At 59.2% G+C, this 16682-nt stretch overlaps 1 protein-coding gene across 7 annotated transcripts; it reads left to right on the forward strand.

Moving 5' to 3' along the window:
- Window positions 1-273: 273 nt before the first annotated feature.
- On the forward strand, window positions 274-16284 carry AIFM3 (apoptosis inducing factor mitochondria associated 3). Of its 7 annotated transcripts, none has more exons than XM_063662801.1 (20): window positions 274-329; window positions 2935-3117; window positions 8355-8568; window positions 9117-9226; window positions 9306-9350; window positions 9579-9675; window positions 9758-9870; window positions 10743-10829; window positions 11261-11352; window positions 11454-11584; window positions 11697-11812; window positions 11913-11984; window positions 12078-12141; window positions 12745-12821; window positions 12933-13050; window positions 14320-14418; window positions 14672-14747; window positions 15065-15169; window positions 15792-15812; window positions 16036-16284. In XM_063662801.1, exons 2-20 carry the CDS (start codon window positions 3013-3015, stop codon window positions 16073-16075), a joined length of 1782 nt encoding a protein of 593 aa, XP_063518871.1. In that variant the 5' UTR covers window positions 274-329; window positions 2935-3012; the 3' UTR covers window positions 16076-16284. The 7 variants fall into 7 exon arrangements, with proteins under 7 accessions (XP_063518871.1, XP_063518872.1, XP_054325082.2 ...); XM_054469107.2 differs by lacking the exon at window positions 274-329 and adding an exon at window positions 2122-2441; XM_063662800.1 differs by lacking the exon at window positions 274-329 and adding an exon at window positions 2122-2441 and having other exon boundaries at window positions 9782-9870.
- Window positions 16285-16682: the final 398 nt, after the last annotated feature.

The following is a 16682-nucleotide window of genomic DNA, read 5'->3' on the forward strand; positions in this document are numbered from 1 at the left end:
TCAGACCCTGCCCGCGCCCCAGCTGGGCATCCCTGGGAGGTCGCGAGGATCCCCGGAGACCCAGACTCGGGCCCGGGCGCCCCCGGCCAGAGCGGCCCCTGGCTGCCTCCCTACGCCCCGCGACTCCGGTCCGGACGCCGAGGGCCTCGGCCTGCCCCTGTCCCCCGGCCGCCCCCCACCTGTTCCGGCCCGGCGGGGCGGTGCTGGGCGCCGCGGTGTCCCCGGCCGCAGTGCAGCCGCAGCGCCAGCCCCGCCCCGCCCGCGCCTCCCCGCCCCCCCGCGCCCGCGGCCCCAAGCGGTTCCCGAGCCCAGGCCGGCGCCGATCCCAGGTGAGCGCCCGCCCCGGGGACCCTGGTCCCCGGAACCCCTGTCCCCGCCCGCCGCCCCGCCTCTTCGCCCCGGCGCCAGGGGCCAGCGCTTGCGCTCGCAAGTCTCGGACCCGGGCCCGGCACGTTAGGGGTTGGGGGTTGGCAAGCGGGGCCAGAGGCACTGACCGGGGGCCGAAGCGCACCTCGTCCTTCTCTCGTCCCACAACGGCTCCTTCCCGGCTCGCCGCGGGGCCCCACTGTGTGCCAGTCAGTCCCCCTTCTCGTGCTGCAAGGTCTGGCGGGGCCACCGGGACGGAGCCGGCGAGGCTGCTGGCATCGGCTTCCCAGAGAGAGGGAACTGCACGTGCAGAGGCGGGGAGAGTGGACAGAGGCTTGCCCTGAGCTCCGTGGGGGAGGGGAGAGCGCGGAACCCCCACACTCGAAGGCAGGACTGGGATCAGATGCCATCCCTAGGACGCCTGGAAGCCACTGGGAGTCCGATCTGGGCAGGAGCCCTTGGGATGAGGCAGTGGGGGCGGGGGGGGCGGGGGGGCGAGAGGTGGAGGAGTGGGTAGAGGACCCTGCCCAGCCTGCAACCCGGGGGCGCCAGGAGCCCTGGGTGGGTCAGGTGGAGCAGGGGCTGTTCTGTGAGATGGGGGTAATCCAGTGCCGCCTTGCAGGTCCTGGGGTCCCTGGGACAGACACCGACTCCTGCTGGGTGGTTAGCACTGGGCTCTGCTAGAACTTTTCTGCAGTGGGCAGCTCATGGGCAAGGAATAGCACTCCGGCACTCTCCATAAACCTGGGGGTCCCTCCTGCCCTGCCCCTGGCAAGGACCTTTGCCTTTGAGTGGGGTGACTGGGCTCCAAGCTGATCTAGCACACAGTAGGCCGAAGGCACAGGGGCCCCACCCAGTCTCCTTCCTGGCCCAGGCCCTGGGGGATTCAGGTCCCTGGGTACTCGGGAAGGGACGGAACAGCCTGAGCAGGTCCCCAGTGGCAAGACCAGGTCTGACCTTTTCTGGGATCTGTGGCCCATCAGGTGAGGCCTGAGGTCAGCCAGGAAGGAAGTGGGCAGGGCTGAGCCAGGGCTGAAACCAGGACCCGGGGAGGGACTGCCTAGTGCCAAGGGAAGGGGCAGGTGGGGCAGGTGGCAGTTGAGTTTTACAGACCTTCTTTGATGACAAGTAGGGGAAAGAGCCAAGGCACGCCCCAGTGGCTGTGGGAGCCACCGCCTCCTCCCCTGTAATGGGCACCTCGAGGGCCGACAGGCGCAGGGGCCAGGCACCAATGGTCTCTCTCCAACCTGGCCTTTTGTTTCCACCCCTCACTCTCAGGCACCCACGCACGGCCCTTCCTCCTATCTGGGCCAGACCAGGTGGGTCTCAGCCCTACCTCAAGTGAGACTTCAGGAAGAACTTCCAGAGGAAACTGGAGGATGGCAGTGGGATGGACTGTGGGGAGGTCATTTGCAAACAAGGCAGCTATGCCTGTGCCCTGGGCCTTCCAAAATCCACCTGTAGGCTGAATCTTCCGGAAGGCCCACCCTGTAGCCTGGAAGGCACCTGGCTACAGTGATGTCTCTGCTGTGCAGGTGTCCCCTCCCCCAGGGCACCTTGCAGGGCCTTAGGGTGATGTGGGGGCTTTCTGGGCCCCTGCCCACCTTAAAACTGATTAAGGTGGGAGGGTGGGGTGGGAGGCCACAGGGATACCCCTGCTGCTTGACCTTGATGGGACCTTGACCCCTTGCTTTCCTCATATGCTGTTGGGCATGACTGCCCACAGGCCTGGTGGGCATTTGTGAAGGGCTGGAGTTGGGGGTAGGGGGAGCTTATGGCTGCTGGGCACAGGCATGGCAGGGCTGTGTGCCTGGCTTCCCTTTCCCCTAACCCCATCAGGCCCGGGCTGGCCGCCCACTTCTGTTCACCACAGAGCAGGGTTTCCCTGGGGACCAGTGGACTGGCCCAGCCCCACACCGCCCCCCAGCCCCTCCTGGCCACAGCTTGAGCTGGGAGGAGGGTGGAGGCTGGGCCGCCTCCTGGACCCCTGCCCTCCCTGCCCGGCCTTCCAAGGCCCGGCAGCCTCAGTCCACTGCTGGGCCTGGAACACGGAGCAGTGGCTGCCCTGCGAGGAGGTGGGTGTCCGGAGTGCTAGCCAGGGTGGGGCTGGGCTAGGGGGAGCCTGATGTCACCCCCATTGTAGGAGAGAGAAGACCAAGGATGAGAAGGGCTTTGGCTTGCCCAAGGTGACCCACTCTTTGAGCCTAGGCATAGTGGTCTCCTGGGAAAATGGAGGGTCCCAGAGCTCTCAGGCTGTGGGATTTGGAGAGGGGAAGGGGGCATGAGGAGGCAGCAGAAATCAGGGAGGATTTCCTGGGCAAGGCAGCCACGGGGCTTGACGATGGGTGGCCGAGGTTCGGGCAGAGGAACTCCACTGGAGGAGTGAGGGAGTGAGCTTGGAGGGCTTCAAAGGGGAGGTGACCTCCAGGGCCCCATGCTCTGGGATCAGGCTCACCTACACGCCATGGTTCCCAGCTCAAATGTAAGACTCTTTCTGAAGCTCCCACTGTCTCTCTCTGTCCCTCTGTGTCTCTACCTGCCCACATGACCCGGTCCTGATGGCTCCAGTCTCCCCTGCAAGTCCTAGAGCAGCTCCAGCAGGATGGCGGCTCCAGCGTCTCTAAGGCCTGCAGGGAGTCCAGCCCCATGGGGGGCGCCCTAGGCCTCCGACAGCTCCGCATCTGTGCTCCTGCCTGCCGGCCATCCTCAGGCCACTCGCCATGGGCGGCTGCTTCTCCAAACCCAAACCAGGTACCTCCTGTCTTCTTGCCTCCATCCTTCCTCCTCCCTCCCCGCCTCCTCCTCCCCCCTCCCCCCCCCTCCCCCTCTGCACTCGGCAGGCCTCCGAAGTAGGTCAGGCTAGGCAGGAGCCCGCTCGGAATGTTAATACGCTGCAGCCAGGAGGGGGTAGGGGGCCTGGAGCAGTTCCCCCGGCTGGCCTCTGCTCCAGTGGGTGCCCCTTTTTCTTTGGGGCTTTGAGTGTTGGTGGTGGGAATAACAGCAGGACCCTTCTTGGAAAAGGAAAGGCAGGGTTCCTCCTGTTGCAGGGTTGGGGAAGGGGCTATGTCCCCAGGGCCAGGGAACGGGGGAACTGGGGACACCCTCAGCCACTCTGTGACCTAGGGCACGCAAGTTACCCCTCTGAGCCTCTGTTTTTCTCTCTGCAAAAGAGAGGGCCTGGCCACCCTAACCTCTTAGAGTTGCTGTGAGGGTGTAGTGGGCAGATCCTGGCTCTCTTTGCCTCCTCTGATCCCCTGTGTGGTCTCGGGCTGCCTTCTCGGCCTTTCTGGGCACACTTCCCCATTTATACAGGAAATCACCACTCAACCTAGCCTGAGTTACTCCAGCCAGAAGTGGGAGTGTCCTGGGGTGCTGGGGGAGGCCTGGGTCTTCTCTCCACTAAAGACTCATGTCTGCGGAGCTCTCCCTCTGGCCCCCCACTTTCCCTCTTCTCTCCTCACAACACCTGGGGAGGCAGGAGTGTGCAGCTTTGTCACAGATGGAGAAACTGAGGCTTAGAGAGACCTCAAGAGCGCAGCCAGTGCTCCACTCACCCCGCCAGGCCACGCTGCCCCGGCCAGCTCACCCCAGCCAGCTCACCCCAGCTCCCGTTACCTGATACCCATCAGCTCCGTTACCTTGGAACTTGTGAGGCTTTTCTCCCTTTCCTGGGTCTAAGGGAGAACTTGGGGGAGAGAGGAGGGCTGTGATGACCCACCAGGCAGAAGGACTTGCCTCTGCTCCAGGAAGCCACTCTTCCTCCCCCCGCTCCTGTGCTGTGGACACCTAGGCCTGGGCTGGATCCCTCTCTGCCTCAAAATGTGCCTTGGGCAGATGACGTCCATTGTCTCCCCCTAGAAGTGGGTGGGATGATGCCAGCTGGCCTCATACCAGGCGTCTGTGGCACCGCTGGGCTGGCAGGAGGCCCTGGCAGAAGATGCCACCTGCAGGTTCTTTTAAAGGACCCCAAATGGCTGGCCTGCCTGGGACCCGTGGCCCCAGGACTTCCAGTGTCAGGGGTGGCCACTCTCACCAAAGGCAGTGCTAAGAACTTAGGCAAATCCAGCCCTGCTCCTTCCCAGCTGTGTGGCCTTGGGCAGGTGATTTCACCTCTCTGAGCCTCTGCATCCTCATTGTAAAGTGGGGCTGTTGTGCCTAGCATGAGGGCCTGGCACACCAGAAGCACTTGCAGAATTTCTTTTTTTGAGACAGAGTCTTGCTCCTTCTCCCAGGCTGGAGTGCAGTGGCGTGATCTCGGCTCACTGCAAGCTCCGCCTCCCAGGTTCATGCCATTCTCCTGCCTCAGCCTCCCGAGTAGCTGGGACAACAGGCGCCTGCCACCATATCCGGCTATTTTTTTTGTATTTTTAGTAGAGACGGGGTTTTACTGTGTTAGCCAGGATGGTCTCTATCTCCTGACCTTGTGATCCGCCCGTCTCGGCCTCCCAAGGAATATTATTTTTTATCCCTTCTCTGAGCTGGGCTCTGTGCTGCCAGGCCTCCTCTGTGGGGCCGTAGCCAGAGGCTCAGGCCCCAGGTGCCCATGCTGGGCAGGTCAGGCATGAGGCTCAGGGAATTTCCAGATATGGGAGTGACAGCATTTGGGGCATGAGGGTTCAGCTGGGGTCTTAAGGGGCCACAAAGAGACTAGAGCAAGCAGAAGACCTCTGTGCAAATCCCTCACTTTCTATCTTGCTCCACTCGATTCTGTGGCTCCGTGTGCATCAGCACCTGCTTCCTGGGTTCCCTCTGTGCTCCTGTGTGTCCTGTCTGAGTTCTTGATAAGAAGATATCAGGCCAGTCCCTCACCTAGCTCAGAGCTAGGAGGAAGTGCAGCTCTCTTAGCATCTGTTCACCTGCCTTTTATTAGGCCATAACTGATACCTAAAGGCTTTCCATCCTCACCGTGGCTGCTAGGAGGCTCAGAGCTAACTGGTAAAACACTGCTGCCCAACTCCATCTATTGAGCTTCTACTCTGGGTTACATACATTATTTCCTTCAGCATTCACTGTCACCAGCGAGGTAGGCATTTGCTGTTCTCTCTGTTTTATTTTCATTTTTTGAGATGGGGTCTCATTTTGTTGCCCAGGTTGGAGTAAAGTCGCATAATCATAGCTCGCAGCAGCCTAGAACTCCTGGGCTCAAGTGATCCTCCCACCTCCTGAGTAGCAGGGACTACAGGCCTGCACCACCATGACTGGCAATTTTATTTTTTTAATTTTTTTATTTTTTGAGAGACAATCTCACTCCCTCGCCCAGGCTGGAGTGCAATGGCGCGATCTTGGCTCACTGCAACTTCCGCCTCCCAGGTTCAAGCGATTCTCCTGCCTCAGGCTCCCAAGTAGCTGGGATTATAAGCGCATGCCACCATGCCTGGCTAATTTTTATATTTTTAGTAGAGATTGGGATTACAGGAGTGAGCCATCATTCCCGGCCAACCGACAAATTTTTAAATTTTTTGTAGAGACTGCATCTCACCCTGTTGCCCAGGCTGGTCTTGAACTCCTGGACTCAAGCGATCCTCCTGCCTTGGCCTCCCAAAGTGTTGGGATTACAGGCATGAGCCACCGCACCTGGCCTTCTCTCCATTTTATAATAAAGGCATCTTAAGGCCCAAAGGGGCTAAGGCAGGTCTTATGGGCAACCGGAAGTCACGGAGCTGGGGCTGATCCAGTTTTGTGGGTGAGCAGAGACGCCCCTCCCCTCTACCTTTCCAAAGGGCCCCTGACTTAATGGCTTCCGTTAGACTGCATCAGTGAGCGGGCTTGGAACCTTCTGGGAGGAGGTGGAGGATGAGAGCAGCCTCGCTTGGCGTTATCTGGCCCCACTGCCAGGCTATTTGTGAGCTCCCACAGCTTCCACAGCTGGTGTCAGCTAAGTCCAAAGTATTTCTCTTTTTAATTCTTCCAAAAACATTCTAACACCATTACATAAAGTACAGAAAATGGAATGAAAGCCCCACCCATAACCCCCCACCTGATACGACGGCCTCAGTGTGGCTCTGTGCTCTGCATCCTCCCTGCTGGGCTGGGGTCAAGGAACTGACCTTTTCTTTGCCCCTGTCCCCTGCTATGCCTGGGCCTGAGCTGAGGGCTGGGACTTGGGGCTGGGGAGGGGACCTGGTCAGGGTGGAGGATTTAGCAGAGCATGAGATGATGGATACTCAGGGGCTGGGCAGCCAGGAGAGGCAACTCCTGAGGCTTGTCTGGGTAGATACGAAGGATGGCAGCCCCAGCCCAGGGGACAGCTCAGGGAAAGGCCTGGAGGTGCATCTCGGCAGCCTCTCTGGGTTCTTGGTTTCTGGAGTGTCAGTTCTGAGGTGGAAGGGATGAGAGGAAAAACCCAGAGGTGCTGGTGCCTCGGGAAGCGAGAGAGGTACCTCCTGCTCCAGCATCGGGCCCATGCTGTGCCAGGGGCTTAGTGTCCATCACTCAGCTTCCTCCCTGCAGCAGCAGCCTGGGAGGCCGGATTATTGCTGCTAAAAATTCTGTTTATTGTTCCCTTCTAATTAGAAAAATATCTCAGGCACATCACAGGGAATTTGGAAAATGTGGAAAAGTATAAAGAAGAAAATGGCAATCTCTGGCTCACTGCCCGCTAGAGCTGGCCCCGTGTCCATGGGCATGCTGGGGAGGTGGCTCCGTACGGTGGCTGTTGTGGGGGGGGGCTGTGTCCCCTCTGTGCCATCCACATGCATTGCCATGCTCAGGTTCACCCCCAGGGCACACGAGGACACTGAAAACCCAGCACCTGGTTAGTGATGAAGGATTCTCAAATTGGTGAGAAGAGCTATTTTAAGCAGTTGAAATCGGGCCGGGAGTGGTGGCCCACGCCTGTAATCCCAGCATTTTGGGAGGCCGAAGCGGGTGGATCACCTGAGGTCAGGAGTTCGAGACCAGCCTGACCAATATGGAGCCCTGTCTCTACTAAAAATACAACAATTAGTCAGGTGTGGTGGCGCTTGCCTGTAATCCCAGCCACTCAAGAGGTTGAGGCAGGAGAATCGCTTGAACCTGGGAGGCAGAAGTTGCAGTGAGCCAAGATCGCACCATTGCACTCCAGCCTGGGCAACAACAGCGAAACTCCATCTCAAAAAAAAAAAAAGAAGAAGAAGTTGAAATTATGCTGTGAATTATGCTGTGTACATTTTTTTTAATTTTTGAAAAAAAATTCAAATATATGGGAAAGTTGTAAGACTAGAACAATGAACCTTGACTTCCTGTCACCCAGATTGACTGGCTGGGAACTGAGCTGCTGCCACTTTTGAATTCCTGTGTGCACATGAATCATACCCTGAGATGTCAGGGACATTGTCGTTGTCCATCAGAAGATGCAGGACTTTAGGGCCTCAGGGTTCTTTCGCCACAGAGGTTCCTGCAGCCAGGAGAACTGCAGGGTCAAAGGAACTCAGCTCTGTGTCCCCCTCACTAATACTGTAATTGAAAAAGATGGCGGGGTGCGGTGGCTGAAGCCTGTAATCCCAGCACTTTGGGAGGCTGAGGCGGGCAGATCACTTGAGGTCAGGAGTTTGAGACCAGCCTGGCCAACATGGCAAAACCCTGTCTCTACCAACCCTGTCACGCCACACCTCTGGCGTGGTGGTATACACGTGTAGTCCCAGCTACTGGGAAGGCTGAGATGGGAGAATCGCTTGAACCCAGGAGGCAGAGGCTGCAGTGAGCCGAGATTGCGTGACTGCACTACAGCCTGGGCGACAGAGTGAGACCCTGTCTCAAAAAAAAAAGAAAAAAGAGACATGCAGAAACGAACTCAAGCAGACCCGGGTGCACCCCCACCCATCCATGGCCCTCCTCTGCCTCGTCCAGGTTTAAGGCTCTTTGCTGGTGGTGCAGAGGGAATTCTGGGGAGGTTGCCAGGCAGGGCTGAGCCTCCCGGCACCCCGAGGAGCTGGCCTCTGCACCCAGCTTGAGGGATGGGGGAGGAAGTTGGCTGAGTTGGGGGACTCAAGGTGCCGCCTTGCCCACAGTGGAGCTCAAGATCGAGGTGGTGCTGCCTGAGAAGGAGCGAGGCAAGGAGGAGCTGTCGGCCAGTGGGAAGGGCAGCCCTCGGGCCTACCAGGGCAACGGCACGGCCCGCCACTTCCACACGGAGGAGCGCCTGTCCACCCCTCACCCCTACCCCAGCCCTCAGGATTGCGTGGAGGCTGCTGTCTGCCACGTCAAAGACCTTGAGAATGGCCAGTGGGTTCTGGGCCTGCCTGGGAGGGGGGATCAGGGGTCCCCAAGGTGGGAGAGTGAGGTACAGGCCATAGCCGGGGGTCGGGGTTGGCCTGAAGGGGCTATGACCAGCTGCTGCCCTGGTCACTGCCTTTGTGGCTTCTACCGGTCTGGGCCTGCTCCCCAGAAGGCTGGACACTGGGAGGAGCTGCCAGGAGGTTGTTGTGCCTGGTGTCTGGCCTGACCTCTGAGTGCTGCGGTTCCCCAGGATGCGGGAAGTGGAGCTGGGCTGGGGGAAGGTGTTGCTGGTGAAGGACAATGGGGAGTTCCACGCCCTGGGCCATAAGTGTCCGCACTACGGCGCACCCCTGGTGAAAGGTGAGCTGTCAGGTGGGAGTCATGAGGGGGACCTTCCAGGCCCCATGCCAGCTTGGCTCCTCCCCAGACCCCAGGATCTTCATCTATTAGTGAAGTCTCCTGGGCTGTGGGGAGGGGCCCGCAGTTGCGGGGCACTGAGATCCTTGGGAAGCAACCCCCGCTGGTGGGCCCAGACTAGCACCTCCCCTTCCCAGGCGTTCTGTCCCGTGGTCGGGTGCGCTGCCCCTGGCACGGCGCCTGCTTCAACATCAGCACTGGGGACCTGGAGGACTTCCCCGGCCTGGACAGTCTGCACAAGTTCCAGGTGGGGCCAGGAGTGCGGTAGGGTGGGAACCTGGGGGTGTGGGGTTCGGGGCTGGTCCTGAGCAATGTAGCCCTTGCAGGTGAAGATTGAGAAGGAGAAGGTGTACGTCCGGGCCAGCAAGCAGGTGAGGGGATAGCTCGGGGCTGAGGCAGAAGGGAGGAGCTGGGAGGGCATCTTGGCCCAGAGAATGCCACGTGCAAAGCCCGGTGGTGGGAGGAGCTTGGCACGTGTCACTGGAGCAGAGTGAGGGGTTACAGTAGGGATGAGGCTGGGCTGGAGCACCAGGACCTGCCTGCCAGGATGATGGCATGCGGAGGATGGCAATGACCCTCCACCCTCCTGGCACCCACAGGCCCTACAGCTGCAGCGGAGGACCAAGGTGATGGCCAAGTGTATCTCTCCAAGTGCTGGGTACAGCAGTAGCACCAATGTGCTCATTGTGGGTGCAGGTTGGTAGTGGGGTCATGAGGGGCAGAGTGGGAGATAGGATTGGTGAGAAGTGGTTCCCGGCCCACGGGCCCCTCCCCTCAGGTGCAGCTGGCCTGGTGTGTGCAGAGACACTGCGGCAGGAGGGCTTCTCCGACCGGATCGTCCTGTGCACGCTAGACCGGCACCTTCCCTATGACCGTCCCAAGCTCAGCAAGGTAGGGGGGGTGGGGCAAGTAGGGATCCTATCCCTCTGGGTCCCAGTTAAGCCCACTTCAAGCCTTGCTTGTCACCCCATTGGGGTCTGGCCAGCTGCCCTCCCTGCTTATGCCAGGCCTGTCCGTGGTACCCCCAAAAGATCTAGATTTGTTGTTGTTGTTTTGAGACAGGGTCTCACTCTGTCGCCCAGGCTGGAATGCAGTGGCGCCTTCTCGGCTCACTGCAACTTCCACCTCCTGGGTTCAAACGATTCTCATGCTTCAGCCTTCCGAGTAGCTGGGATTACAGGTGTGCACCACCACCATGCCTGGCTAATTTTTTGTATTTTTAGTAGAGATGGGGTTTCACCATGTTGCCCAGACCAGTCTTGAACTCCTGAGCTCAGCCCATCCGCCCACCTCAGCCTCCCAAGGTGCTAGGATTACAGGTGTGAACCACTGCACCTGGCTTTTCTTTTTTTGAGACAGGGTCTTGCTCTGTCACTCAGGCTGGAGAGCAGTGCCTGTCTCACGGCTCCCTGTAGCGTCGACCTCCACCTCCCGGGCTCAAACGATCCTCCCACCTCAGCCTCCCGGGTAGCTAGGACTACAGGCGCGCACCACCACGCCTGGCTAATATTTTGTATTTTTTGTAGAAATGAGGTTTTGTCATGTTGCCCAGGCTGGTTTTGAACTCCTGGGTTCAAGCGATCCTCCTGTCTCAGCCTCCCAAAGTGTTGGGATTGCAGGCATGAGTCACTGCGCCCGGCCAGATCTGGGTTTGCTGAGTTCTGTCCTGCAGCCCCTGTGTGACTGGGGCTGGCCCCACCTTCCCTGGGCCCCAGTGTCTTCTGCTGTAAACTGGCTCCTTTCAAGCTGGCTCTCCCCCCCAGTCCCTGGACACACAGCCTGAGCAGCTGGCCCTGAGGCCCAAGGAGTTTTTCCGAGCCTATGGCATCGAGGTGCTCACCGAGGCTCAGGTACAGGGTCAAGGGTGGGAAACAGGCCCGAGGAGGGAAGGTGGGAACCGTGAGGTTGTGTGGGCCCCTGGGGTGGGGTCTTGGTGCTCTACCTTCCCCACTGCCCAGGCACCTGGGAGGTGCTCCAGGCTTGGGAGACAGCAAGGAGCTTTTTCCCAATGGGTCATAGGCACACACAGAGCCCCAGGGTGTGTGGAGATAAATGATCACGGCTGGATAGGAGAGACTGGTGGGACTTGGGAGGGTAAGGAGAGGTTTGAGGGGAAGGTGATGTCTGAAGCTTAAAGAATGAAGCCCAGGTAGCAGGATCTGTTTTAATGGGAGATTCTCAGAGGCTGTGGCTGGGCTGTGGGTGTACTGCAGGACCGGGGAGTGGGCGGCGAGGCCCAGCCCCATGCCCAAGCTCATGCTCTGCCCGGTGGGGATTGCAGGTAGTCACAGTGGACGTGAGAAATAAGAAGGTCGTGTTCAAGGATGGCTTCAAGCTGGAGTACAGCAAGCTGCTGCTGGCACCAGGGAGCAGGTGGGAGGGTCTCCTTTTTACCCATTGGACACTGGGCAGGGCACTGGCCTGGACGGGGCTGGGGCTGCCAGGAAGCCCTCACTGACATGGCCATGTCTCAGCCCCAAGACTCTGAGCTGCAAAGGCAAAGAAGTGGAGAATGTGTTCACCATCCGGACGCCAGAGGATGCCAATCGCGTGGTGAGGCTGGCCCGAGGCCGCAATGTGGTCATCGTGGGAGCCGGCTTCCTGGGTGAGAGGTAGTGGGCAGTGGGGATGGTGGTCAGGTCATCGTGGCCAGTCCCAGGGAAGTTCTGGTCGAGGAAGGTGCAGGTACCAGCCTGCCACCCCCTGCCCATCACCAGGGATGGAGGTGGCCGCTTACCTGACGGAGAAGGCCCACTCTGTGTCTGTGGTGGAGCTGGAGGAGACGCCCTTCAGGAGGTTCCTGGGGGAGCGCGTCGGTCGTGCCCTCATGAAGGTGAGCCCACCCCAGCACCCAGTGCCTTGGAGCCCTGGGGCCCAGCCCGGCCCCTGGCTGGGCTCCCATCCACCGCCCACCTGCCCACTTGCCCTGACAGATGTTTGAGAACAACCGGGTGAAGTTCTACATGCAGACAGAGGTGTCGGAGCTGCGGGGCCAGGAGGGAAAGGTGGGCCCTTCTCCCTTCTCCCTGATGCTTTCTGTCCTCTGTCCCCTGAGCCTGGGAGCTGGGTCCACCTGTTTACCCACCCACTCCCCACAGCTGAAGGAGGTTGTGCTGAAGAGCAGCAAGGTCGTGCGGGCTGACGTCTGCGTGGTGGGCATTGGTGAGTTGGTGTGTGGGCAGGCAGGCACAAACCAGCCCAGCCGTCTGCACATGCTCACATGTGACCTTGGGCTAGTCCCTTCCCCTCCCAGAGCCTCAGTTTCCACCACATCTGTCAAACGGGGACCCCCAACTGCCCCCACTTTACGGAGCTGTTGGGGAAGGTGTGTACCGGGCTTAGCCCAGGCCTGGCACAGAGAATACTCCCAGTGCCCGCTGCCCAGTAACACTCATCTCCATGCCCTGCGAGAGTTGACACAGGCGAGACTCGAACTGGCTCCTGCTCCAGCTGAGGTGCCAATTTGGGTAGGGGCCAAGATGGGAGGTGGTAGCGCCTGCAGGGGCTGAGGAGGTATGGCATGCTGTCCTTCCACTTAGGGGCCTCATGGAGCACTTCTTGGAGAAGGTGATATCTGAGGTCTTGCGGGAGGCACCGGGTCTGTGGGAGCCCGGGTAGTGGGGGCCAGGGTGCATGAAGGCCTCAGGTGGACAGCCCTGGAGGATCAGTCTGGGGCTGGCACATCGAGCGCATGGTGTGGGGTGTGGAGAGTGACTACGCAGAAGGGAGGGACAGGGGAGTGGACACAGGCTTCCGTCTTGTCAGGTGCAGTGCCCGCCACAGGCTTCCTGAGGCAAAGCGGCATCGGTCTGGATTCCCGAGGCTTCATCCCTGTCAACAAGGTAGGGTGGATGGCACTGGGTGGGGAGGGCCCGGTGCTGGGCTGGGAGTGGCAGGAGGTTCAGGTCAGGGCCTCTGTCACACCCATGGAGCTCTGGGCCCTCTCTCTACAGATGATGCAGACCAATGTCCCAGGCGTGTTTGCAGCTGGCGACGCCGTCACCTTCCCCCTTGCCTGGAGGAACAACCGGAAAGTGAACATTCCACATTGGCAGATGGCTCATGCTCAGGGTACGGCCAGTCCCGAGGCACATGGAGGGGTGGGAGGGAGTCTCAGGGTCTCAGTGTCCCCATGCCCATGCCTCAGTTGCTGACCTTGGGTCCTGGACACTGTGTTAGGCATCAAAGCTCTGATGTGGATTCTCTGGCCAGCCTCATCCCAGTGATCCAGCCAACACAGAGAGCGACACCCCACTGAGCCAGCCATAGCTCCTCAATCTCAGTTTTCCTTCTGGTAGTCTCTCCCTTTTTTGTCTTCAAGGACATATATTCTGCAGAATTCCTGATCAACCTGTGCAGTTACCCTGGGGAGGGAGGGAGGGATTTAGTGGATCACCTTCCTACTTTATGCCTCTGTTTCCCTTGGGCCACTCAAGTATCTCTGTGAACTCAGTTCAGCCTCATGCAGGTCCCCGAGGTGCCATCTGAGCCCAGAGACCTGGGCTCAGTGGAGGCACTGTGCTTTCTGAGGAATAGCTTTCCCCTCCTGATGTTTGCTGGCCACCAAGTCCCCCAAGCCTCATCCACTGTGCACATCTGGTCTGGGCCCCTAAGCTGCAGGTGCCATCACGTTAGTTGCCTCACTGCCTCAGAGAGAGGACTGCCAGACTCCTAGCCTGGGACAAGGGACGTCTCTGCACCCATCTCCCCTTCCCTCTGCCTTTACACTTCAGGGTCTGCTGCTTGAAACCCCACTTCTGGTACCAATTTCTATTCAAGTCCAAAGTCTAAAGTTGTTGCTAGGTTGTAAGTAACCAAGGCTACTTATCAGCCAAGTATAATTAGGATTTAACTGAGAGAGTTTAGGGGACTTTGAAGTACATCCAACTACAGGGGTCTACTGGGGCCTCATAGGAACTGGGGAGCCATCCACACTGGTCTCTTTGGGGCCTTGTGTGTGGCTGTCATCTGTGCTTCTCTGTATACTTATGCCCGATTTTCCTCGCTCTTCAGATCTGATATGTCTGATTAGGTGTCTGTGTGCACAGCTGAAATGGTGGAGTACTCCCCCAACCCCAAGAAGCAGACCTTCCAGAGTCAGGGCACTTTATTCAGATTCTCTATGGAAGCTATCAAGTGGCTAGCTTTGAGGCAGGTGTTCCCCTGCACCAGTGAGCTGCAGGTGCAAGTGAGCAGTGGGCTGAACAATGATGTTTCTTGACCTCTGGGGAGACCAGGAGGAGTAGCCACACGTGTCAGGGGTCCCCACGGCATCAGGAGCAGGTAGTGTGGGAGTGGTAAGAGCGAGAGTCAGGGTTCTCACGGCCCTGCATCCCGCAGGGCGCGTGGCAGCCCAGAACATGTTGGCGCAGGAAGCGGAGATGAGCACTGTGCCCTACCTCTGGACCGCCATGTTTGGCAAGAGCCTGCGCTACGCGGGTAACCCCGGGTCCTCGGATGGGGGCGGGGCCGAGGGCGTTTAGGGGCGGGGCTTGCGTGTGGGGCGGGGCTGGGAGCCTAGGGGCAGGGCTATGACCGCACTAGGAAGAGGCCGGTAAGAACTCGCAGGCGGCGAGGCTAGGAACTTAAAGGACGTATGGAGCAGGGCCTGGGCGGGGTTAGGAGGGGATCCTGTGATGTCTCGTTCCCTCCCCCCGCTCACGTGGGTGCCACCCACCTGCCCGGCCCACAGGCTACGGAGAAGGCTTCGACGACGTCATCATCCAGGGGGATCTGGAGGAGCTGAAGTTTGTGGCTTTTTACACTAAGTGAGAGCACCGGGGTGCAGCTTGGCGCGAAGCAGCGGGAGCTCAGTCGGGAAGGGGGATTCATCCCAGGCAAAATCCCAGAACAAGAGCCCAGCCCTGAGCCCCGCTGAGGAGTGCTGGAGCTTCCTTAGGAAAGCCCGAAGCTTGTGCACGGTCAAGCCGCGATGTGCAAAGCAGGGAGGGCTGGGTGCTCAGGCCATTCCTGTTGCCCTGGGGTAGGTCCTTCTCTGGGCCCCAGATGGACAGCAGTGCATCAGGGTTTTCAAAAAGGGGCTGCTGCCTCGCAGTCCTCAGGCTTGGCCATCTTCTCCTTGCAGAGGCGACGAGGTGATCGCCGTGGCCAGCATGAACTACGATCCCATTGTGTCCAAGGTCGCTGAGGTGCTGGCCTCAGGCCGTGCCATCCGGAAGCGGGAGGTGGAGTGAGTGTGGGTGTGGGAAGCCTGGGGGTGGGAGTAGTTCCCTGGAGGACTGGCTAAGGTGCCCATGACAGCCAGCTGCCCCCAAAATCCTCCAGGGCCTTTCCCCTCTTGGTTTGCATCACCTGAGGCTTACAGGACTACAAGGAGGTGTGGGTCAAGGATCATGGTTTGGAAGCAGGCTGGTTATGTGTTCATGGTGGATGAAAGGGATAGGGACGTGTGTCCCCAGGCAGGGCCAGTGCTGTGGGGAGGGATCAGGGCCCAATGCATGGGCAATCACCAGGCCTGGGACACCAAACTGGACATGGTTGTGCTGAGCCTGGCAGAAGCTAGGTGGGAAATGCAGCTACTGATGCCCTGGGTATGCCCTCCACAGAGATGGTGGGGGTGGTTCTAGGTTTCACTCAACACCAGCCAGTTCCCTTATCCTGGTGTGGTGTCAATGAGATCCGCTCTCTGGAAGAGATCTCCCAGGGACTGGGGACAGCCTGGAGGCCACTGGGAGGCTATGAGACAGGGGCAGGCTTCAGGCTGGAAACAATGGAGGACCAGAAGGGGACATGATAAATGACATGCTCTCTCCTTGGCCTTCTCTCTGTTTCTCTCTCTTGCCTTCGTGAAGGCTGTTTGTGCTGCACAGCAAGTACGTGTGTCCTTCATGTTGACCGTTCTGAGCCTTTCCCATGTCAGCCCAGACCCTCCACCCAATGGTCTATCTCCATCTGTCCAAGTACACCTCCCTGCTGGGCACTAGGTTCTGGCACAGAACAGACCCCCTGCTGTCCTCAAGGGCCAGCTGTTCAGGGTGCCCAGAGTGGAGAGCCTGTTTTCTTCTGTCTTGACCCCTCCTCCTCTCACTCCTGCAGGACTGGTGACATGTCTTGGCTTACGGGGAAAGGATCCTGACCTCACATGCAGTAGACTTGGGCAGGCAAAGGGGGGCACCAGGGGCAGAGGCCAAGCCTTGGGAGCAGGTGCCAATCTCCAGTCCCAGGATCCCCCAGGGCAGAACCTGAGCCCTCCTAGTGCTTGCCTTCAGCCACCTGGCTCCCCTCCTGGGAGGCCTCTGCTGGATCCAGAAGATGCTCAACCCTCAAGGCCTCTGCTGCCACTGACAGCTGGCACTGGAGGCAGGACAGGCCCTGCCTCTTCTCCCTCTATTGGGACTGGTCCCCTGAAGAACCCTGCAACATGTTAGACATTACCGTAAAATTAAAACGCACAAATTTGCAGATCTGTATGACTCCCAGTGTAATTGGGCCAATAGGCACAGGACCAGACCACAGGGAAACAGGCACAATCACAGAATGCTACGTGCCACACCAAGGAAATTTGGCCTGTGAACGCCCAGAGGAGGTAGCAACTAATTCTGCGCCCCAAGCCCTTCCACATCCCTCTCCCCCTCTGCGATCAGCGAACGCTTTTTGCTTTTGGCTCTGAATTTTGAAGGAAGGGTATTCCAGGTAGAAGGGACAACATGCCCAAAGGTCTTGAGATAGTAAATGCTCCTTCA

This window comes from Pongo pygmaeus, chromosome 23 (genome assembly GCF_028885625.2).
Source record: "Pongo pygmaeus isolate AG05252 chromosome 23, NHGRI_mPonPyg2-v2.0_pri, whole genome shotgun sequence".
Lineage (NCBI taxonomy): Eukaryota > Metazoa > Chordata > Mammalia > Primates > Hominidae > Pongo > Pongo pygmaeus.